The sequence below is a fragment of the Juglans regia genome, chromosome 3 (genome assembly GCF_001411555.2).
Source record: "Juglans regia cultivar Chandler chromosome 3, Walnut 2.0, whole genome shotgun sequence".
Taxonomy (NCBI): Eukaryota; Viridiplantae; Streptophyta; class Magnoliopsida; order Fagales; family Juglandaceae; genus Juglans; species Juglans regia.
Genome location: NC_049903.1, coordinates 18,593,113 through 18,618,934, shown reverse-complemented (window position 1 = coordinate 18,618,934; position 25,822 = coordinate 18,593,113). Strand labels below are relative to the sequence as shown.

Here is a 25,822-nt window from a genome sequence, read left to right as displayed (position 1 = left end):
TCTTGATAAAACAATTTTTACTCAATAACATGGAGGCTAGAATATTTCATTCGACTTTCTATTATATAGCCTGGTTTTTTCTATTATTTTATTTGTCAATGTGTAGTGCCCACTATCTACATCATTTAAATAGTAAGATATTAATTTATAATATTTAAAATTTAAAATTTATCTATCAAATCAAATTATGTCATATAAATATTTTACTAAATATATTTTACACAACAACTTGAAAGTAGAATGTTTCATAATTCATAATAAGGGTGTCAAGGACGCATCATGTGCATTGAAATTTTGAAAAAGGAAATTAAAACCAGTAGGATATTGCTACTCCGCATCCTCTCTTTTTTTTCTTATCGAAAGTGTATCGAATTTTCTTTTTAATTTTTAAAAATGAAAAATAAATTAGAAAAATCATCTTTATTTAAACAAAATTTAAAAAGAATAAAAATTAAATAAAAAATTTGATTATATCAGAATTGGTAACTTATGTTTTTCTTTTAATATATTAGGGGAGAGAAGTCTGTGGGTGTTGTGCCCCACAGGCTATTGGCAATTGGCACTTGTGTTAACCCAATATCATTTTTTTTTTTTTTTTGAAATATGGACTTTTTCATATATAACTCAATTATAGAAAGTATTGAATACAAGGGGAATAGTCCCTTACAAAAATGCTCTCCTCAGAGACACTCAAGGCCTTCTTTGCTAGACAATGTGCCACTACATTGATGTTTTTAGGGATGTGGCACACGGACCAGCTTTGAAAGCAAGCTAGAATTATCTTAATATCTCTAGCTAGTAGACCCACTGAAATGCAGTTGTTTTCTACTTCATTGATGGCCGGGACCACACGTAGAGAATCACCTTCTAATATAATCTTGGGGAGCTTCAGATTTGAGCAGAAAATTGTAGCTTGCAATGCAGCAAAAGCATCACTCAGTAGTGGTTCAGGAAAGAGATCATGAGCAGACATTAGGGTAGCAGTTACTTTGCCATTCCACACTACAACAATTAGCATTTTTTTGTGGCGACCAATATTCGCCTCAAAAATAGGCAAAACCGTGGAAAAACTTTTTAAGCCATGGTTTTTACAATGCAGGCCAAACGCCAATAAGCGAGTGTGACATCTACTATGTTTTTCGCCACAACCGAGCCGCTGAAAAATTTTGCATCTTCTTGTCGATCTTCCTAGCGAGAAAGGCAATATCGGTAACTGCTGCAAAAGTAAACTTCATAAGTCGACGAAATCGCCGATAACTCCACTTTCTTCTTGCCAACATTCTGGTGGCCGAGAAGAGGTTTTTAAGTTCGACAATTTTAGATGCGCCGAAGAAATTAGCGGCAATAATATTATCCCCGCACTTACATGAGTTTGGCGAGAATGGTTAAGGCTTTGTACGGAATTCTCCCAGCCCCCCGCGATCTCAGATTCGCCCAGCACACTAACCCGCAGCTGAATGCTCGCCGTGGAGTACTAACGAGTCGACGCCAAAGAAATTAATTTACAGCGTCCACCCATGTTGCCACAACAAAATTGGAAGATTGATTTGCACCCTAGGTTATAATCGGCACTTGGTAAGAATTTTATGGCGAAATGTTTTCCCCCAAAAATATATTTTCTCGCATATTTTTAGCAAATTTGGTTCTACATTTTTACAATTCTTAAGGTTGGGCAATCATATATTATTATTGAACTCTCAAGGGTAAATGGACCTAATTTAATTCAAATTAATTTTCTACTAATCTGTGGAAATGTTACTGTAGTCATGCTTGGTCATTGATCATAACACTACAAGAAATCAGGCATTTTTCAGCGCTCAAAATATCACAAATACTCATAATAATCGCTGGATTTGATGATTTTCTACGATTTATAAATCGCTGCAGGTTCAAAGAAATCCTTAAGCCATTTTTTATCAATTTCAACATTAGGAAAAAATCGTCACAAAAAACTACTATTTCTGACTATTTTAGTCTTTTGCAAATGTTCAAAAAATCGACAGAAATGGCCTTCCCATTTGCAATTAAAATCGTTGAGAAAAGTTCTTTCCGGTGATATGTATCGTCACAAAAAGTTAATAAATCGCCGCAAATAACTTATTACTTTTTTCCAACATTTTAAATTATCGTCATCACTTAGTTTTTCCAGCAGTTACGTTTTGCCGCAAATATATTTCTGACGTGAAAAATGTATTTTCGACGAATAAATGTTTCAAAACAAAAAAAAAAAAATATATATGCACAGAAAAGTTCTTTTGAAGTGCATATGCATCTTCAACATAAAATTTGCATAAACTAACCTATTTAGAAAAGTTTCAGAGCTATGCCAACATAAGCCTCAACCACAGTCATCTATCAATAAAAGGAAACGTCACAATTAAAAAAATGCATAACTGAAAGAAAAAGAGATAACTCCCCCTCCTCCAAAAAAAAAGAAAAAAAAAAGGTTGGGTGCAAGGAAAGAAGTATCTAGTTGAGCTTTTTTCCCCAAAACATCCAGCTAGCACTCAGAGTAGTTCCCTACTACCAGGCCCACGCAACATTATGTGCACTCCCAAAATCTACAATTAACTATCAGCCAAAACAAGCACACCACCCTCCTGAAAATGGAAAAGATTGATCAAGCAACTTATTAATAATTCACCTGATTTAAAGTTAAGGTTCCGGTCTTATCACTGCAAATAGTTGTGGCAGAGCCCAATCGCACAATAGGCATGTGTGTATGCCTCAGCGTCTGTGAGTAAGGTCTCCCAAAAGCACAAGGATGGAAAATCCCCAACATGACATACCAGGGCCTTGTTGGCCATCATTTTTCTCATGGAATAGGCAAGGCTGTATCATAGTAAAACAAATAATAAGTCTGCGGTAACATATGGGAACATTGAAAAATTAAAACATTTTCAGCTACGCAATCAATAATGTCTCAGATGATAAACAAGAAATAAGCAGCCAAGACTGTGGGAATACATGTATAAGAATTACACTCCTGCCATAAAATAAGTGGGTTTAAAATTAGAATATTTGACCATTTAATATCCCAAGTAACAGCCTAAAGGAACTTTAAGAAGATTTTTATTTTATTTTACAAAACCGTTCATCCTTTGCCAACTTCGATATATAAGTATATACATTCCAATATGCATATCGATATGGGTTGCACTAATAAGAAATTAGAGGCAGCACCATCTACAAGTTAATGGGAAAGTAGGTTTAAAATATCTCAACTACTTGAGCCATGAAGAAATTGGTGATGTTGGTAATACCAATTTGAGCTATATATAAATTGAAGGTAATACAAGAACTACAGAAAGAAAAATAGTAAAATGAAAGCACATGGGTTGACATGTAGGAGAGATTAAGAAAGTGAAGAATCTAAACAAAATTATATATAAGGCCAGGCAAACCTACGTTAAGGTAACAACCAAGGGAAGCCCTTTGGATACTGCAACTACTACAATGGTGACCTACAAGATTTCAACAAAGGTAATAGGAAAATAAAATTCTCCACACAATAATAAATATATATCTACATACAAAAGAAACACATACAGCAACAGTAGCAATTTTAATGACAGCATCTATGGCATCATATGTATATGTTTTGCTTGCTATAAACTGAGAATTTCCAACTGAGTTTTTGGTATGGCCAATAAAAATATCTTCATATACTCAATTTATGAGGTCATCCACAATAATTCACTATCAGAGAGAGAGAGAGAGCAGTCCCAAGTTTAATTTACCTCACCAAAAGAACAACCAAGACAGAGACAACTATTGAAAGTTCAACTATACCAATGAGAGTTGCAACCCCATTTAGGCGTACCTAAAACAAATGATTTAAAAGTAAACATAATGTGCAAAATATGAGTTTCAAGAGAAAACATTGAAAAGATAACAGAACCTGCAATGGTGTCTCTTCACCATTGTCTTCTGAAATACTAGACATGAGCAATCCCCACTCTATTCATCCCAACACTAGTCACCTAGTATATAAACAAATAAAAGGAACATATATAACATGGGTACACCACAAAGCAAGGTGGCTCAATGTGAGAGACTGACCAGATATAAAAGGTTTCAAATACATGTATAGATTCATAAAGAAAAGTGGTTTCCATCTCCAACAAGAGAAAGGAAAACCCCTAAAAAGAACAACATTTTTTTATAAAAGTGAAAACAATCATATATGAAATATAGAGACATCAAAATAATTGATCCATATATGAAAATTATACACTTATGCTTTCAGGGGATAAAAATAAACTCCAACGTATTGCTTTTTTTTCAAAACAAGCTTCCCTTTTCCCGAAAATTGTTTAATCTAGGCAATTGCATCTATGTTTCATATCCCACTATCTTTTATATGGTACTAATAGAGATTAGAATATATATAAGATATACTTGCTAAAAAAGCTAAGAAAATCCTATATTATCAGCATGGTGCCACTACCATCTGCAATTTTGCAGCCAGACATTAGAAACAGATTTTTGGAATCCTTGTGAACCTGGAAAAAAGTTCATTCTTCAAACAAGAAAAAAGAAATATTAATTGATAAATTAAAACGAGAAGACGGGTTTGAATGCTCACAATCTTGCTCTCTCCACATTTTAAACATTAAAAGACTCACTTTGACAATTTTGGCCGGTATCATATGCAGACAGTATCTGTAAATCACATATTGATGGTTTCAAGTTTTCATTCAGGGGGAAAGAATCTCAAATGTTTCCAATATAAATACAGATATAAACAAACCCATAAACAAACTAGCGATCACACATATAAACATAAAACCCAATCTCCAAACAGAACTAAAACAAGAAATCAAGCAAATATAACAGGAATGAACTGAACACATAAATGTGAAAACATAAGGCAATATCAGGGGTGGTCGTGGTGGTCGCTTGGCGTGGAGTGGTGGCTCAGAAGGAGTACAGTGGCGCTGGCGAGACCTGTGGCCGTGGGCTGCGAACAGAGCAAGGGAGAGAGGGAGGGCCTCGGACTGAGAACTGGGCTAGGCTTGGAGGAGAAGGGGGCTCCGACGGAGAACTGATGACGACGTCGACGTGTGGGTGGTGGCGAACGGCGCCCCTAGTGGCGGCGATATAGAGAAATCTGAGAGAGAGAGGAGTGATGCCAGATTCGGGGAGGTAAGAGATCCGGCGGGGGTTGGGGGAGAAGGATTTGACTTAAGGTGGCAATGGCGTGGTGGGAATGTTTGCCATGGGCTGTGCACGATGGCGTGGGTTGTTTGCATCAGAGGGATTGCAGAGAGAGGGGGGAGATGGGGGGGAGCCTGGATGGAGGGAAATGAAAAGGAAAACGAGCGGGGTGCTTAATTTAATTAGGTTTTTGCGGCGAGTTTACTCCGCCGCTAATAATACTTTAATGGGCCGCAAATATTTTAGGGTGACAATTGTCGCTGCAATAATCATCTATTGTGGCGCTTTTTGCATTCAATGGAAAATAAATTTCAATATAGTAAAAATTATTTATTGCGGCGGAAAAGGTCGCCACAATAGATGAAAAAGTCGCCGCAAAACTTAATAGTTAATTTCTGCATCTGTATTCTCCAAAATCGTGTTTTAATTCACCGGCGAAATTTAAATCGCCAAAAATAAGTATTATTTTCATTTTTTTTTTTGCAACGATTAAAAAATCGTTGAAAATAATTTTTTTTGCAGATTTTGCAAGTTAAATAATCGCTATAAAAGACTATTTTCGCAATTGCAACGATTGACGAATCGTCATAACAAGTTTTTTCATATACCGACGAATGTTTTTGTTGCAAAAAATGTAGAATCGTTGCAAAAGACCAATTTAGTATTTGCGGCGAATATTATCGTTGGAAAAAGTGAAAAAATCGCTGCAAAAGGCCAATTTCAAAATTTTTTGTATAAAGATAGCGATGGTGCAAAAATTGCCGCAATTAAAGGTTTTTTGCGGCAATTTTATTTTCGACAGACATAAAATCGTTGCAAAAAGCCTTATTTCTTGTAATGTAAGCAGAGCTGGGGCTATGGCTAATCTGTGGAAACATGTCAAACCAGCGTGAACTTACATGCATGTACATTCATTCTGGTTTGACACTCTGTAACTAATCATGTATGTTTTCTAACATTGGGTTTGCACAAAATATATATGGTTAATTTTCACACACAAGCACATGTATATAATCCACTTCAAAAATAGTGCTCATCTGGTTTTGCACCGACATATATATATATATATATATATATATATATTTATAGGCTTAAATCTGGTTTTGAACATGATATATATCCCAACATGTAGGCCTTTATATATATATATATATATATTCAGTGTGTGTATATCAGACACAAAGAGGAGATTGCATATATATATAATCCTAAATTAATCAACCATGCAATTATAGGTTCTACCACATGCGTGCAATTGATGACTATAATCGTTTATATTCTTGCTCAAAGCAGTATGTCATATATCTTAGCTAGAGATTACTCTTTCATTCAACTTTGTCCATAACTTAGTTTAACATTTCAATCTTATAATTATGATTCATACTTGCTATTTCAACATGCCAGCAGTCCTACTATATATCTCTACATGTACATGTACATACCCCACGTACAGAGGAATATTTAAACTTAAAGTTCTTTGGGGTCTTGGGATGCACATCCAAATCACCACTACCCTTTGATGAAAAATATTGATCACCTGTTCCAATACACAAAAATGGCATAAAACTCATCTCAGAAAATGCAGCCATGGTTAACATTTTAAGTTATTGAAATCACATCTTCTTTCCATGTGCTTTCAATTGCCAAACAGACACAAATTTTGTTATTTATGGTGTGTTGGGCAGCCTAAAACACTCTACAAAATGACTGCTCCATTCTTGAGGAAAAGTGTCTCATTTTTCCTTCATTGCCTGGTGGAGATGAGTGTGGTTTTAATATCAATTGTTCTGATAAGCAATTCATATACTGCATGCATGTCAGTATACTCGATCCCAATGATTGCCCTTTTTCATAAGCCTTTTTTTTTATGGAATTCGATGGATATTTATTTTCTTTACCTTACTCTTCACAGGGCCATGTACATCTTGGTAGCAGTACCATCTTGCCATGCAGAAACATCATTGTAATTTCTGCCTTGCCTTTACAAGAACACTATCATGTATATATAACAACAGTAAGTTCATACATATATATGCCTTTCATACATAATTTTTTCATCTATATTCCACCATATCCTGCTATTGCACTAGTCACCCTTTGCTCTTTGCAATAACACAATTCCTCAAATAAAAGCATTTTGTGTATGCCTAAAAACCTCTTCACAAGTCAGTAGGGTATAGCTGAAATTTATTTGCTGCCCAATTTAGCTACCACCCATAGTATTAAGTATCATTTATGGTCAATATATGAGTCATTGATTTTTGCAATCAGTACATAAATCATGGTTTGTTCTAGTTAAACTTCCCAAAAACCACCCCAAGTAACGATTAAACTGAAAAACATTGCAAACAGATTTTCTATTTCAAGATGTTTTAAATTATAGGCAATATCTCATTAATATCCATCAAAGTCCCTTTGATTCATGACAATTAGTTAAATCTGTTTTCCATTGTTAAAATTGCAAATTGAGTAATCTATGGCAGTTTTAACAATGCAAACTGATTTACATTGTAACACCCGTACCAAATCAAGCTCAATTTTTATTTATTTATTTTGTTTTAGTTTATTTTATTTTATTTTTTCTTTTCACACGTTAACTTCCCCGCACGTCTAATTTTTTTCCGTCTATATTTTTTTCACCCCTAAGTTTCCCTCTCGTCCACGACAATGCATGATCTTGCACATCTCTAGTGGTTTTTCTTACCCACTCCAGGCACACACACGACTTTATTTTCAGCTCTCTCCGCACGCACGTCTCCCTCATATCTCTAGGGTTTTCACCTCACATATATATAGACACACATATGTTATCCCAAGCTATTAGAAACTACCCAAACACTTGCCGCCGCACCACCTTAGAATCGCAAGCCCCAGCCTCCATCCCCTCGGTTTCATGCACTCCCATACCGAGAGTCACCACACGAAATCCCAGCCCTCCGTACTGCTGCCACCAGTGCACCCCCTCATAAGCCTCTGATCAACTATTAACCCATCTCCACCGTGCACCACTCAGAACTCTCACTGCTCCCATACAAATCGGCGCAACCGTGCATGCATTGCATCTCCACGGGTCACAACTCCACCTCGCCGTGCGTCACCTCCACTTGTCCATCACTAGAACTCCAACTCCTTCATTGTACACCACTACACCACCACCAGAGTGCCAAGAACAATCATCTGTGGAGTGAATCGAAACTCCACTGTTTTGGGTCTGAAAAACAGAGCATTTAGTTGCTCCTCCAAGCACGGCAATTTCGCACTACCAACCCTTCCGGGCATCTCCTCCGCGACGCAAAGGGAACCCATAGTCAAGCATCCCAGCCACGCCTAGCCATGCCACTGTCGATAGCCACCCAAGCCGTCGCCGCGCTTAAGCCTCTCGATATGGAGCCCTCCGTCTCCATCTCCGTCTCCTTCTCGGTGCTCTCATACCCCTCTCTCTCACACGTCATTTTTTTCTCTCTTAGTGCTCCACCGCCGAGACAGCCACCTTCATCTCCGCTCCGCACGCAACTCCTCCATTCACAGTGAGCTACCTCTACCTACCTCACGCCAAACTCCATTCCTTCCACTAATCTCTCTTTCTCCCCCACGAGCTCAGCCACCCTTTTTCTGTCGTAACCACCTCCCTCACCACTGTAGACAACTGCCCAACTCGCCGCCCGTCGAGCTCTCAATCTCTCGATGAGCCTCTGCCTTACAAACCATTGTTTTGCTTTTACGTAGCATGAGTTTTTTTTGTTTAGGTAGTTTTGTTAATATGAGTTTACGTAACTTGGTAATGTGTCGTTTAATTAAATACAATTACATTAATACCCTTTGCTACATATTATTTAGATATGGAATTGTAGTTTTGCCCTTATTATTAGCTGGTTTCAATTTGAAATTTTGTTTATATTAAATCTGCTTTTACATGGTTTATGCGAGATGTATAAGAAATTTTACAGAAAATAAATAGGATTTTCAAACCGTACAATTGGTAGCAAATTATTTTAGTAACTACGTAATTTTATTTTTAAACATTTAAATTATGATTAAAGCTATTTGTTTATTATTATTTAACAAAATTTTTACTAGTACTTACCTTAAATGTTGAGTATTATCAAAGAAATTTAGAGAATGAGGATCTTTAAGGTTATAAAATTTTAGGTTTTGAGGAATTAAATAGGTTATTTTAAAAGCTTAGGATTAAATATTGAAATATGAGGTTAATTGGAAATTTATGAGAATTACGTGATTATTTTATGGGTGACTATTAATTATTGTTCGAAATTTTTGAGGAATTCCAAAAAAGCTAAGAAGTTCAGGTAAGCGAGGTTCCTATGCTAGATTTTGCATTAAAATAAAATGAGCTGAGGTTGATTTTTGAAAAATATTTATATTTGGTTCTGAAAATAAATTTGAACTACCTCAGTTATTTGTTCTGCATTACTCATGAGATTTTGTTTAAGAAAGTATTTTTTGTCATGACTGGGGTAGACATGAGTTTATTTTTGACATTATGTTCCTGAACTTTGAAAAAGAGAGCGAATATGAAATTTGTGCATAAATCATGTTGTAATATGATTTTATTCTTCTCTGAACATTTTGTTTAGTACACTGTTTGGATAAGACGTGATTTCTGAATACCTTTGGTATGACTCTCTGATTCTGAATTTGATTCTATTTCCGTTCTGTTCAGTTACAGCCTTGCCACGGGTGATAATAGTGGCATACGGCCCAACCACGGGTAATAATAGTGGATACAGCCCAAACACGGATTATAATAGTGATTACGGGCCATCCACGGGTAATAATAGTGGATACGGCCCCAACCACAGGTAATAATAGTAGATACGGCCCTGCCACGGGTTATAGTAGTGGTCTCTATTTTGAGTGTACACCTTGGTGACAGAGTGATCTATGTTCTGCTTGGCTATCCGCAGATGCACAACCCTACCACGGGGGTTATACATGGCCTCTATTCTGATATGATATTCTGATGATGATGATGATGATGATCATTTATGCTATGCCAAATGATATTTTTAAATTGAATTATTTATGAATCTTTGCTCTGATATTTTGATAACATGTTCTGCTTCCGCACTCTAAAAATGAAAATGTTTTATTTTGCATTCTGATCTCTGTAAATGCTCATGTTTACACACTAGTATATTTCCTCTGCTTACTGAGTTGTTGATAACTCACCCCTTGTCTCCATATATTTTTCAAATGATTTTGAATAGTCCAGCTAAGGATCAAGACTATGAAGCATTGAGTGAGATGTCTTAAGAATAGTGGATTAATATCATAATGTTTCGATTAGTATTGGCGATGTTTGTTAAGAAATTTCATTGTGTTCTGATTACGTGGCATTTTGAAGAATTGATTATATCGAGGATTTGATAAATTAGTTTGTGTGATTATTTAAGTTGGAAGTGTTTACGCTTGATTTGGAGTTTTTGGAAGTTTATTAGTAGTGTTGGAGTTGATTATCAGATAGCATGAGTTAACTCTCCGGACCCTCGGGGACGGAGTGTTACATACATAGTACCATTTTAGCATTCTATCAACATGACAACACCCCCATGTAACCAGTTGCCACTTTACATGGTAATCATCTAGAAAGGTCATTGAATCTGTCATAGATGACCTCTCCAGACAACATCAAATAATTTAGTTTTAAAACCAGTCAATATAGAGCAAGAAACCAATTTACCTCTCATCCTTGACCCTTTGCACTAAGATCAGAATATAATTAATCCATTTTCAAATGTATAACTATATTATCAGCATTCCCAACACCCCTTCATCAAAAGTGCAGGAAAAGTGTAGGTCAAAATACAAAATTAGTAATTGCTGGCATGCAGAAATGTCGGCTAGGAACTGTAGTTTGAGTCTCTCTCTGAGACTCTAATTCTGTCTCCACTTATGACATTTTCATGTTTACACGTTGCTCATAATCCTGCATATGCTCCCTCATAATCCTGAAACCACCTTCAATCTCTTCAACCCGATTTTGGTAATACTCTGCATTTTTCCTATTTGCTTCATTCTCCTTAGCAAGCCGTTCATACTCCTCATTTGATACTCCAGCCACTTTTGTAGATTCGGGCATAACAGAGTGGCCCAGCCCTTTGTTATACCTTGATCTATGTCCCAATACCTCCCTAAATATGGTTGTTGCTGCTTCATCTGTGCGAGCATTTGGGTCTTTGGCATTCATCAATTGAACCATCTGATTCTGTGGCCAAAACAACTTAAACCATGAACATAATACAACCATAAAGCTTGTCCACTAAGTTCCATACTTATGTGCTAACACTAGACAGTGAACTTTTCATACACTAAACAGTTAAAAATATAATGAATCAACCAGCTATTTATGAATAAACAAGGATCTACTCACATAATTGTCTTCAGTAGTTGTTGTGATAAATATCCCTTTTTTATTCGACCAATGCACATCTTTGTAGAAATTAATTAGATTCTTCTCCTTCTACTTGAACATATAGGCATACCAACCACATTAGCATAGTTTGGAAAATAAAATTTAATTTCCATAAAAAGTAACAACCTGGACATCATATAATCTCAATACCTTTCTTTCCATTAGTACAACAAATGAAGTCCTTCCGCTTGTGTGGTTGACTCTTTACTTACGCCTATTTTCATTGTTTTGGCTGAACATTTACTGCAATAAAACAGAAAATTTAACAATTTTTTTCAACCATACGTCAATTGCCATCAACAACTATATATATATCTAATAGAGGATTAAGCAATAAAGCTAACTTTAACCCATTCAACAACTATGAAATGGAAGATTCAACAACGACGAAAACACAATATCTTTCTTTGGAAAATACTATAAAAAATACTTTGCTGTCAACTTAGTTATTTAGGAAGCGGAAAGAAATTTACAAGACGGGCTCTAGATTTTGGCATATTATTATATTTTCGGCCAATGAGAAAACTCATTATAACAATAATGAGTAAAACACTGAGATCATTCCTCCTTTGCAAAAAAACAAAATTAGTATAAAATGATTTGAACAAGTTATTTTGAGGACTTTAATTTACAAAAGGTTGTTCTGATAAGAAATAAAAAAATTACTTCAAGAATTTTGTTCTAAGAAAACCAAAGTTTGCATATTTGGCCTTGCCTCAGAAACAATGTTTTCCAATGCATGTCGACATTTTCTTGAAAAGGAAGAATGTCCTAAGTGTTTTTAGTTTTACTATAGCTAGTAAATTTTCAGGCCTTGTAAAAAATATAACATATATTTAGAATTCTAAACCAACTTAATTTTTCAGGACAATCAATTTACTAAAAATTAATGGCACTATCATTCAAATTTTCTACACATTGATAGTAAACATCCTAAGAATGTCAATATTTGCATCCCAATTTTTTTCATGGCGACAAAACCACTTATTCGAAATTACCAGGTACTTTATAATTTGGGTCTATTTTTATATATTGAATCTTTTCTCTAGTACATGTTGGTACAAATATATTGGACATCAATTGAGATTTAGCAAATTCGGTCTATACCTTTAGTCTAATTTCATAGAGAATCTTCAGGATATCAATTAGTATTGTTCAATTGTAGTCTAATCTGACTTCATCACAGTATTTGGTCCATACCTATTTCTTGCTATATATATGCTATTGTCTACCCGATATAGAGTACATTTTGCGGACTTGAACAAGAGAGCTTACCGCAAGAGGTGGCTGGTACTCTGAAATGCTGGACTGGTACGGCGACATGATGAAGCTATTTCACAAAAGAAGCTAGAGCAGAGAGAGGCTATGGCAGCACTAATTAGTGAGATAAAGGAAGGGAGAGAGGGATAGACGAGGAAAGGCGACGCTGGAAAAATGAGAGATAGACGAGGAGTTTGACGGCGACGATGCGGCAACACGACAGTAGGATTGCAGCGACCGTAGCGGCGTCAAACTTTTGTTCAAGGAAGAGATCTAGAGAGAATTGGGGCACCCAAGCTCAAAACCGTGCCAAAACGCACGTAGAAGTCCGTCAAACAACAGTATATTATATATAGAAAAAGTTATAACGACGATACAATTCTTTGTGCAAAATCATTTCTACCGGGGGGTTTTAGTGGCGACTAATACCTACTGCAACAAAATCCGAACCTCATGCTAGATTAGTTAAGTCGAGAAAAACACGCGATTTGTTGCGGCGAGCTGGTGGGTGGACAAGTTTTTCCGCCGCAATAAACTTTTTGGCACGGTTATAATGGACAGCATCACATGAATGCCTAAAGGAGACAATTGTGGTGAGACAGACTCGTAGCAAACAAAAAAAAAAGCCCGGCGATTGAAAATAATGTCATACGTTTAGACGTTATTTGCTGCAACTAGTATTCACCGCAAAAGAAACGTAGATTGCCTGCAATCCTGTAAGTCGATGCAAATAATAGAAATCAAAGGTATAATCAATTTTTTTACCGACTGATGACCATCACCGAGAAAAGAGCACAACAAAAGCAGCTAATTGTTATAGTGGCAGTCTCCTATTACCACACCAACTCTAACTCTACACCAAACCTTGTCAATGGCACGTCCTAGTTGGCCTTGAATTGATTAGGAGGAAGCACACACCATTGCACTGGTTTTGGGACAGAGAAGATTTTTTGTTTTTGTTGGCCACAACACAGGCTGAAATCAAGGTGATTCATTGAGATTAGATTAGTCACTTGCTGGGGAGGTTTAAATTTTGACTCGAACACCCAAGTGTTTCTTCTAGGCCAAATATTTTTTGTTTTCATGGCAATCTCAGTTAGATCCTTTTTAGACATGATGGAGAATAGATGGTCTAAAGCTTCCTTGAAAGGGACATCAAAGATGCTACACTTCTAAATCCTCCTTGAACTTAGGCTCCATACAACTTGGGTAGATTTGCACGAACATAGGGCATGAGCAACAGTTTCTGGATGGCATAAGCAGATAGGACACATGGGAGATCGCACCACTTTTCTCTTATGAAGGTTAAGCTTTGTTGGAAGGATTTCCTTGGCTACTCTCCAAATGAACATCTTGACAGAGTTAGGGCCTTTTAGATTCCAAATGCTATGCCATATGTCTGATTTTAAGATAGCCCTTGAGGATTGACCCAACTTGCTATATGAGATTGACCGTTGAAGGTGATAGGCACACTTCACTGAAAACTTACCATTAGAAGTGCATCTCCAAGTCAACATGTCTGAGCTTCTACAAGGGTTGATTGGAATTCTAGATATGGTTTCTGCTTAAGATTCACTGAAAATCTTCTGGATCAAGTTTGATTTCCATTGCACGTGTCTTGATCTATCAATTGAACCACTTTAGCTCCAGCAGCAAGGATTTTAGGAGTGGATTGCATCCTGTAAGAGGTAGGGATAGGAATCCACTGATCTTACCAGATGTTCACCCTTTCCCCATTTCCTAGTTTCCACATTACGCCTTCAAGTAAGAGGGGCCTAGCAGAAATAATACTCCTCCACACAAAGGAATCTTTGTGTTTTACCATAATGGAGTAGAAATCAGTTTTGGGATAATACTTGGCTTGTAGAACTCGAGCTGTCCAAGAAGTAAGGGCTTTGGAGGACCCTCCAACCTTGTTTAGCTAATAATGCCAGATTAAAATGTTCACAATTCCTGAATCCTAAACCCCCCTCCTTCTTAGACTTGCCAAGTTCCTTCCAGGTCATCCAACGTAGTTTGCCTTTGTTTTCCTTCTGACTCCACCAGAAAGTTTGCAATACCCTTGAGAATGCCCTTTGGGATCTTGAATATACCCATGCTGAAAGTGGGGATAGACTGTACCACAAATTTAAGCAGTATCTCCTTACCTGCTTGAGATAGCATGTTAGTTTTCCAGCTCCCTAAACGAGTCTTGATCTTGTCTAGAATTGAGTTGAAAGCCCTTACTTTGTGCCTGCCAACATAGGATATTAGACCCAGGTGTTTATCAAAAGGGCCCGAGGCCTTAATACCTACAGAATTCAGAATGCTGTGTTGAATATCCTACTTGGTGTTCTTACTTAAGAAGATTGATGTTTTATCAAGGTTATGCCTCTAGACAAAGGATTTTTCATAGGTTGCAGGGATAGAGTACAAACGGGTCCATTCATAAGGGAATGCCTTACAAAAGATGAGACTATCATCTGCAAAAAACATATGATTAAAATCTTAAGGGAGCTTCGAGCAATAGGGATGCCCGAGATGAGGCCTCGTTGTTCTGCCTTATTTAGAGAGAGGCTAAGAATTTTTTAGCATAAAATAAATAGGTAGGGGATAGAGGATCCCCTTGCCTAATTCCCCTTGTAGGTAGAAACCTATCTTGAGGAATGCCATTTACAAGGAGAGTAAGAGACTGTGATCACACATTGCATAACCAGTTCAATCCAGACACCATCAAACCCCATCTTTTCCATCACAGCTCTTAGAAAGGTCCACTTCACCCTATCATATGCCTTACTCATATCATATTTTAGGGCCATGAAGCCATCCTTTCTCCCCCTCATCCTTGTTTGCATAGAATGCATTAGCTCATAGGCCACAATAATGTTATCAGAGATCATTCTTCCTGGTACAAAGGCACTTTAGGTGTTAGAGATGAGGTTTGGCAGGATAAGCTTTAGTCGATTGGCAAGGACCTTTGCATTGATTTTGTAAAAAACATAGCATAGGCTAATAGGTCTGAAATCTGTGACAAGAGTGGGTGACTTTTTCTTGGGAATAAGGATGATATATTTATGGTTTATTGCTTGGAAACCTTGCTGAGAGTTTAGGAATTCCATCACTACAGCAACTATATCAATGCCCACAACAGGCCAGTGATTATGAAAGAATACTATAGGGAAACCATCAGGTCCAGGGGACCCTAGTGGGTTCATTTCAAAGATTGCTTTCTCTATTTCCTACCTTGAGTAGTCCCTTCTTAGGGACATGTTCAGGTCAGCTATAACAATAGCCTCAAGATTATCCAGAGTTTCTGCAATGCCCTTAGGATTTAAAGATGAGAACAAGTTCAAGTAGTATGCTCGGAACAGTCTTCCAACCTCTTTTTGACCAGTCAATAGATTACCATTCTCAGAGTAGTGTATTAATGATATTCCTTGGTTTTTTTTTTTTTTTTTGTGAGTAGCACACGTGTGAAAGAATTTGGTGTTTCTTCCATCTTCAAAACCCATGATTAAACCAAAATTTTGCAACAAAGATCTTCATATCTTAAGTTTAAAACACACTTAAAATATCCATTAAGAAAAATCTTATAATCAACACCAAACTTTTTGTAACAAGACCCAAACTTTTTAACAAAAGTAAACCCTTAAATCACAAGTTTTGACCTTAATAAAAACATCTCCAAGAATTCCAAAAAAATCAAATCTTACTTCTAACATATTCATAACATCATCCTAAGATCAACCATGCTTTAAATCATCAAACAAAAGCCACCAAAAATTCACAAAACTACACTTGGAGTTTTTTGGTTTTAAACTTAGTCCAAAACAAAAATTTTTCTCTCCACTAACTTTGATCAATCTCTGGATCCATGACTTATACACATGTGATCTTCAAACTAAAACATATCATGGTTTAAAAATGTGTCCTAAAGAAGATCCAGCCATCAAACTTAAAATCACATGGCTAAAACTCAATAAAACATGGATCTAACCCAGAAACATCAAATCTTAGGCAAAACTGAAATCCTCTTGCATAGAAAATCATATCTTTAAAAATAATACTAAATATCTTCGAAATAACATCCTAACATGTATATAAGAGGCTTAGGATCATCATATAAAAATATCAAAGCCTTTGGAATAAGATCAAACCATAAAATATTCCAACTTTCACAAAACAAAAACTATTTTTCAACTTCCAGTTTTCAAGTTTCTAAATCTAAGAAAATCTATCATCAAAAGATTTATCCATGCTACAAAACCTCAATGAAAATTCATAAACACATGCTAACAACACTCCATAAAATTTTCGGAGCAAGATATGTCCATTAGCTTGGTCAAAAATTCCAAAACATATCATACTCTCCAGTTTCACGCCCAGAATGACCTTTCCATGGTTTAAAATACTTTTGACAGATCAAATTAGCATGGAATGAGACTAATAAGATATCCACAGAAACGAGACTCAAATATGAACAACTTCTATGAAGAATTTATCGTGATATAACACTTAAAAGGGATAAAAAATGGCCACGCAAAAAGACCCAGAAATCTGCCCGAGAGAGCTCATTTGGGTTTCTCTCTAAGAACGGGGCAAAGAAGTGATAAAATGGAATGAAATGTGTCTTGCACGACTTTAGAATCCTGGAGGGGGAATTTGTGGGCTTGAATGACCCTTGATTGGAGGTGTCTATGTGACATAAAGTGGAGAATAGTGAGAGGCATGGACTGCCTGCAGCAGCTGTGAGAGATGGAGGTAGATGGAGTGGACTTCTCTTCACCTCAAGGCACTAATGGGTTGCAGCCAATGGCAGTGGATGGTCTGCCATGTGGGGTAGGAAACGTTTCAAGAAGATTTGCCAAGGTGGCCAATTTCGTGGGCCATGGTGGGCCCCAACCAAGTGGGCTTCAATTTGGGGTTTAAAGGGGGTTTGGTTAGGGTTTGAGATGCTATCAAACCCAAAACCAATTTTTCTTGGCCCAATCAAAATTCTAAGGTTTAAAAGGTTGGATAATGATGTCAAAACAAGGATTCTATTAATTAATAGCATGTGGAAGTGATTTAATCAAATGATTAAACACAATGCTAGAAATCGGGTTAAAAAGGGTTTGGAGGCCAACTTTAGGGTTTGGGGAAACCGTTTAGGATTTCGGATTCAACCAAGCTTTTGGGATTTCAATTGGATTCCAACCATTTAGGGTTTTTCTAGGGTTGAAACCCTCTTTGGTTTGGCACAATTTAGTTGATCAGATGAAACAAAGCTTTGCTTAGGTGGCATGATCTCGCACTTGACTTCCATCACAAATCCATTTAATGGTTCCTCATGGTGCCAAGTGTCTAATACTATTCACTATGTGTGACTAAGATCTTGCCAAGTGTCCAAATAAAACCCCTCCAACCTAATTTGGATATTTCACACTGTGATTTTGAAAACACTATACTGGGTGCGCTTATCGATGTTACTATTCACTCCAAAAAAAATAATAAAATTAGTACTGAAAAATTCTAAATTTTCATATTAACCTATAATGAAAATCATTTATCAAAATTCAACCCCAAAGTGCCCCTAAAAATAATTTCACAATTTCGAACAAGCATTTCATCCGGAATTATGAAAAATGATTATTACGCTATAAAATCATAAATAATCAACTGAGTCTAATGGCATAGACCAAAACACATTCTGATACTTTTAACTACCTCAAATAATTAAACTCATATTTCTGGCACCGTAGTGAGTGATAACACTGACTAGTTGACAGACTAAAATCTGCGCGATTGGTCGATTCGTAAAAACTTATGGGGTTTTCACGAGATTCCTAAAGTCAATAGAAATTCTACCAATGAATTTCTAACGGGCTGTTACAGGCGCCATTTCATATTCTCCCCCCCCAAGGACTTCATCAACTTCTTTTTGGAGGATATTAATTTGTTCATTTAGATGGCCTAAGTTAGAATCTTGCATAGCAAATCCCTTTTCTAAGAAATGCAGAATTTCTGATGACTTTGTGTTATTCTATGCCATTCACTTAACTGACATTTACTCCTCCCGAGGCCTCTTTTGGTATGTTCTGCTTTGGAACAAGACTTGGATGCACCATTTCATGCTCTTTTAACAACTTCCTCGCAACCCTCTTTCTTGGTCCTGCCTGATTCATATCTGAAGATTCTTCTAGTAGGAGTGAGATCAAGTTCTTGATTATAGCAATTGATAAAGAGGGGGGCTATGGTCAGAGCCATCGACAAGCAAGGCATAAACCAGATTAATATCATAAAGATGATGCCAATCACAATTCACAAGTGTTCTATCCAACCTTTCTCAATTATTACACCATGTAAATTTGAACCCCTCATAACCGAGATCCCCTAGATCACAGTCCATAATGGCTTGTCTGAAGTCCTCCATCTGTTTGTAAGGCCTAAAAGAAGCACCACACTTCTCATCTTGGAACACAATTTCGATAAAGTCCCCATGCAAAGCCAAGGTATACCAAGAGCAAGTTTCGATAACCTTAATAAATTCCAGCTTTCTCTTCTTTTACTTACAACTGGTTGTCCATAGAAACCAGTTAGCAGCCAGTTTTTGATTAAAGATTTTGAGAAAACAAGAAGTGAGATGTGGTTGAGAGAGTATGAATGTAACTATGCTTTCAAGTCTTTTTTCCAACAGATTGCTAGGCCCCCACTTTGACCAATGTAATCAACTATGAAGCTAAAATCAAAACCAATTTTATTTTTAATGTTTTCAAGTCTATCTCTTTTACACTTGGTTTCACAAAGGAAAACCATATCTGGGTCCTTTTCTCTCACCAAAAGGTGGAGCTCACGAACCGTCCAAGAGTTCCCAAGCCCTCGGCAGTTCCAACAGAAGGTTTTCATGGTGATTGGCAGGGCTATTCCATAGCCTCTACCTTTATAGAAAATTTGCATTTTTTGAGGGGTAGTTTGGTCTCATCACCCCACCAGTTCTTTTTTTGAGACAAAAGGAATCATCTACCAACATATCCATCTTACTGGACCCCACAGCTAAAGTGGTCTCCCCACTTCTAGCCTTTCTTTTCTAGTTTGCTAGGAATCTCTTTGTGGTTTGTCTAGTTAAAAATGGTACGAGGAGGACTAACCTGGTAGTCATCTAGTGCAGGCAAAGTAGCATGGCCAACTGGCTCGAAAATAGGGTGCATGTGGTTAAATAAAGGTCGAGAGGACAAGGTTGTATTCTCAAGAAAGGTTTCAGCTACAATGGATGGGATCTCGGAGTTTGATGACATTTCCCCATTAAGCAAGACATTCTTTCCTTTATGCCCTACCTCCACATTATTACCAAAAGTAGTACCAAACAACAGCTGGATATGTGTTGGAATACCAAGGTCACTAGCCTCTGTTCCCAACTTTTCTGTTAGTAGCGTACCAAGCCCCTTCCCGCTAGAACTAGACCTCTTGTCGTCGAGGTTGTTGTGTTTGAAGTCATTTGAGTCCTCCATCTCTTCCCTTTTGCTTGTTTGAACATGACCAGATTTCATCTAAGGACTAGCTCTGAGCCAGGTCCTATACTGGGATTGGTTTTCTACACGTGATCTTCCATCCCATGCATACTTAGAACATCTTAGCTTAGCATGTTGCATAGAACCACATTGGAGACAAAAACTAGGCAGTCTCTCATAGTAGATCCAAACTCGGTTATCCCCCATAGTGAGGAATCGTCCTCTTGCCAGCGGCTTGGAAGTATTAACTAGAACTTTGACTCACAAGAACTAGCCCCAACCCATCCCCTCCCTATCTGTGTCAACTAACAAGACACGACCTTTGGTTGCACTCAACTTTTCACCATGTTCTTATTCATGCCCGCAAAAGCCAGGTTATGGAACTGTATCCAGAAAGGTTCCAACGTGAAGTTGATGTCTTTAGGATTCAGACTACCAACACAATCTTGTAAGCAGATAAGATTAACCTCCTTGAAGGTTAATGATCCCTATAACACCCAGACCCAATCAAGCCCCATTTTTATATATTTTTGGGCTTATGCATATGAAAAATCCAATTGAGTGTTCGACTTTTTTTTTTTTAATAGACTACGGGCTTAAAATCTTTGTTTTGGAGGTTTATGATTTTTCTTTGGTGTTTATAATTAGGTTAAAAATCCTTTTATGAGTCGAGAAGATTTTTGGACTAGTTGAATTATTTTTAGAAATTGAGTCGTGATCAATGACTCAAGAAAAAGACCAAGACCCAAGCCCACACTCGTGTCTTTTAAACCATTAAAACCAACTAAGTTTATGATATTTTCGCCACCCCGCACGATTGCACTCCCATGCACATACGCCTCTATTCTCCTCAGCTTTAGGGTTTTGTTTTTGTTTTGTTTCAATCACCTATTTATTCGCACGTTAACTTCCCAGTTCACGTCCTTAGCATGCAAGTTTCTTCATCTCAACGTTTCCCTTAGGGTTTCCATCACTCGCATATATATACACATACATTAGCCCACACATAGAGAAACTGCTTTGTGACATTCGCTGCCACTGCTACCCTCTTCAACCATCCCATTCCTACCGTCGACTCCCTTTGCCACCTCGCACCACTGTGAGACATTGCCCAGTGCTTCAAACCTCCTCGTGCCCTTCTGTTCTTCAGGCCATTGCACTGTCCAGAACTCACGCTGCCCCCATACAAAATCGACACAACCCATGCATGCACAAAGCCTCCACCGTGCACTTTCGTGCCACCCCAACACCTCCACATAGTTGCCGCCCGGTTCATCCACCCCACGTAAACCTCTGCCCATACCTCACCACCATAGTCAGCTGTGAACCCATGTTGAAAAACACCACCCTCAAACACACCGAAGGACCTCTGTTTTTGCATCTCAAAACAGGACACTTTATCTTGTCTCAGTGCCACCAGCCACGGTGAAGGGAAGCCCGGCGACGCCGACACCCCATCCTTTCTGTGACCTACTGCTGCCCAACCACCTTGTTACCATTGCATCGCTGACCTCTCATTGAGTATTCCGTGTGTTTTCTCTCCGTCTCTGTTCCTATCTCGCACATCTCTCACTCTCCGTTCTCTCTTTCTAACTCACCACTCTCTCTCTTCTAGTGCACCACCGTAGTAACCACTACTGCCACCGCACCCAACTCCATCGCAGCTCCTATCTTCACGGTGAACCTCCATCGCGTACGTAGCTGCTGCTTTATTCAAAGAATTTGGTTTTACATAAGTGTAATTACACTAATATTATTAATTACTTTTTTACCCTTTGAACTGCAAGTTATGCTAAGGTATTTTAAAAGTTTTAATATGTGTTAATAAACTCTTATTTAATTATGATTACAGAAAATCACTTAAGTATGTTAACAATTTATTACGTAAAGATTTATTTTAAGAGTAAACAACAATGGTGTAATGTTATTTTTATACTTTAGATATGATTTAGTCTATTAGAAAATAGTTATGGTTTATTTTAAAATACTTTGGGATAATTATATTATCTACTATTAAACTTTATAGTTTGTTTTCAATAATAAATAGGTCAGACTTTTAAATGTTTTAGTCAAAGTTATTAAATCAACATTGATGATTTTAAAAAGTGACGATTTATAATTTGAGGTTATGAAATTTTAGGTTTCGAGGAATTAAATAGGTTATTTTAGAAGTTTAGGCTTATATATCGAAATACGTGATTAATTGAAAGTTTACGAGAATTACGTGATTATTTTATAGGTGACAATTAATTATTGTTCGGCATTTTTGAGAAAATTTCTGAAAAATCTAAAAAGTTCAGGTAAACGGAGTTCCTATGCTAGATTTAAATAAAAATAAAATAGGTTGAGGTTAATTTTTGAAAATATGCATGTTTTGTTATGAAAAGAGATTTGAACTACCTTAGTTATTTGTTCTGCATTACTCATGAGATTCTATTTAAGAATAATGTATTTTCTGGCATGACTGGTGTAGACATGTGCTATTTTACATTTTGCTTTTGAACTTTGCAAAAGAGAGCGAATATGAAATTTTTTGTATAAAATTATATTTTGTGATCTGATTATGTTCTGTTATGAAGATATTCAGTACTTTGATATGATATGATGTGTTTTCTAAAAACCTCTAACATAACATTCTGTTTCTGTTTCTGTTCTGTTCTGACCTTACTATGGGTGTAAAACTGTGGCTTCTGTTCGGGTTGGTACCAACTTTTCTGTTTCTGGTGCACCCACTTTGGAAACAAAGTAGTTTTCTACGTGTTCTTTCCTATGTGCACACTCGGGGCTCCGATAATGAATAAGGGGAAGATTCACATTCTGTTTCTGCTAGGTTAGCTACCGAGGTTTGCACAACCCTACCACGGGGGTTAAACATGGTCTCTATTCTGATATGATAAGATAAGATGAATATGTTCAGTTATGCTCTACCAAAGGAAATTTTGCATAAGAATGTTTTATAGAAGTTTCGCTTTTATATTTTTGGTAAAATGTTATGATTTTGCATTCTGAAAACAAGTATTCTGATTCTTCATTCTGAAAGAAAATATTTTGTTCAGCATTCTGAATTCTGATAAATGCTCATGTTTACACACTAGTATATGTTTTCTGCTTACTGAGTTGTTGATAACTCACCCCTTATATTCAAATATTTTTTTAGATAATTTTGATGTTTCAACTAGAGAACAAGAGTAGGAAGTTTTAGTAAGGTGTGATGATGATAGTGGAATAAGTGTCTGAGAGTACAAGTGCTTATTTGAGAGTCATAGTTAATAAATTGATTTATTTTTAGTTATTGGATCTGATGAATTAAGGATATTTTCGAGTTTTTGGAGAGTTTTTAATTTATGTTATTGAAAATTTCTTTGTTGTCCCTATGAAGGAACATAGATTTTTGGGTTGAATAAATGAATTAATATTTTATGGATTTTTCTAAATTTTATAGTTGTGTTATTGAAGTTGATATTAAGTATTAAAAGCTAACTCTTCGGACCTCTAGGATCGGGGCGTTACAGTCCCTATGCTTTCTAGATTTTGGGCATGGTGGCCTTGAAAGCGCCCTTATTGATATCCTTATCTGAGACTATTTGAGCAACCAGACACCTCTTGCTTTTCTTGTTAGAAATCAGAACATCTTCCTCCGAGAGACTCATAGATTGTTGTTCAACTTCAGTCAGACGTGGGCCCTCATAGAAGTTAGAAAGTTCCTCTTCCATAGTAAACTAGAGCTGAAAGAAGAGACTAATGGCTCTTTAGATAAGATTTAAGAGACTAAACCTCTATGCTCTAGAAGAGACATAGAGAGCAAAACCCCACCTTTCCTAGAGAGAAAGGGGACCTTGCAAGGTATCACTTAGAGCATTAGCCAAATACATATTACTGCACGAGTAATAATAATATATACTTTATCTTATGGTTTTCTTCCTTCATTTTTGCTCATGTATTTTATTTTACTTTTGAATTTTTTAATTTTAATGGTTAAAAAAGTAATTTTTTTTTTCTCAACAAGATGGATTCATTCATAATTAAAACCGTTCTTAGAAGATTAAGACAAAACTAAATTAAACTATACATCATCAACTAGTGTAAAGTAAAAGGAGGGTCTTTTCCGCTATGGAAATCCAACATACAAGGTGGAATAAAAGAAATGGGTATGCAGCCATATAAATTCTTGGAAGCTGCCCACTGCGCAATGGAATGCGTGCATCGATTCCGATCCCGATGTATCTTTCTGGTGTGCCAGCTGTCGAATGAGTTCAGCAAAGATTTGATGTCATTGACTATAGGCTGAATGGTCCAATCGGCTAATTTTTCAGGATCATTTGACCCTTGTAGAGCCACTAGTGAATCCCCTACAATGACTAGTTCTTTTATATTGCTGCGTCTAGCCTCCTCTAATCCAATGTTCATCGCAGTGGCTTCACCTAGATTTGGGTTATGACTATCAATATGCTTTGTTATGACGAAGATTGGGTAGCCCTCATCTGATATGCATAGCGATTCTGCTATACTACCTGTTTGTCTAACTGCTACATCAAAGAATATAGTGTAATGCCCGTTTGGTGTAGCTCTCCAGTCATGGCTATCATATACTTTTTTAATGTCCCACGCATTACAGTGTTCCTTATAAGTTCTCAAAGTGCTAGAAATAAAATTATTCAGATTTGAAATTAAAGACTCATGAACAGTTTTATTTCATAAAAACCAAATATTTGAAAGTCTTGCTCCTCTCTATCCAAAATGTTCAACTTTTCTGTGGGGGAAATGATGCATTCAATCCAATCACAAATTTCATGATTAGCAAAACATGTAATATCCAAGGGCTAGTGTGATTGCCTCCAAAGAATTCTGGTAAAAGGACAAATAAAGAACAAATGAGCTTGGGTCTCTTCCTCATTGTTGCATATGGGACACTGAGCTTCCTCCTCTATTAGTGGTGCAAACCTTTTTACCAAGGATTTTTTTAGAATTATGTTATTCAGAATTTTCCATCAAAGCAATTTTAATCTGTCTTGAATTTTAATCTTCCAAAGATTTTTCCAGATATTTGTTTGAACCTACGGTGGATTGGAATTCATAGTGATGGCAACATAGGCAGATTTCACTGAGAATTTTCCAGAAGAATGGTGCATCCATTTGAGTTTATCCTTTTGTCTGTGAAAATCTGTTTGAGCTAGAGGAATTTTCATAATTCTAGTCACAATATCAGGATGGAAAAGGGCTTGTAATAGTAGGATGTTCCATCTTCTAGGTTCTTCCATTGTAAGTTCAGAGACAACTAGGGTCCTATCTAAGGTGATGGAGTTGTTCTTTGGAATTGGCTTGAAATTCAGCTGAGTTGGGATCCATGGATCAGACCACACCTTTGTGCTTGTGCCATTGTTGATTTAATAACACATACTCTATTTCAAGAAATCTTTTTGCTTTAAAATGCATTTCCAAATCCAAGAATCTGAAGCTTTTGGAAGAGTGTCAAAGAAATTTGAGTTTTCTAAGTGTTTTCTAG

The 25,822-nt window shown here is 36.8% G+C and overlaps 2 protein-coding genes across 4 annotated transcripts in view; one reads left to right on the top strand and one right to left on the bottom strand.

Annotated features, from left to right (window-relative positions):
• LOC109017340 (G-type lectin S-receptor-like serine/threonine-protein kinase At1g11410) overlaps positions 1-25,822 on the top strand; it is a 77,480-nt gene that overhangs the window by 36,753 nt on the left and 14,905 nt on the right. The window lies entirely within an intron of this gene.
• On the bottom strand, positions 10,841-13,175 carry LOC108989293. 3 transcript variants are annotated; one of them, XR_001995814.2, is made up of 4 exons: positions 12,869-13,175; positions 11,744-11,836; positions 11,552-11,644; positions 10,841-11,386 (listed from the first exon to the last, which is right to left on the bottom strand). XR_001995814.2 is itself a non-coding variant. In XM_018962853.2 (4 exons), exons 2-4 carry the CDS (start codon positions 11,753-11,755, stop codon positions 11,072-11,074), a joined length of 417 nt encoding a protein of 138 aa, XP_018818398.1. In that variant the 5' UTR covers positions 11,756-11,836; positions 12,869-13,175; the 3' UTR covers positions 10,841-11,071. The 3 variants fall into 3 exon arrangements, 2 of the variants coding, with proteins under 2 accessions (XP_018818398.1, XP_018818399.1); XM_018962853.2 differs by having other exon boundaries at positions 11,552-11,641; XM_018962854.1 differs by lacking the exon at positions 11,552-11,644 and having other exon boundaries at positions 12,869-13,156.

Bases quoted from the DNA above. Each gene is read 5' to 3' on its own strand.
- LOC108989293 (XM_018962853.2), bottom strand. The intron at 11,387-11,551 runs GTGAGTAGATCC...TTTTGGCCACAG, and splicing joins CAACTACTGAAGACAATTAT to AATCAGATGGTTCAATTGAT.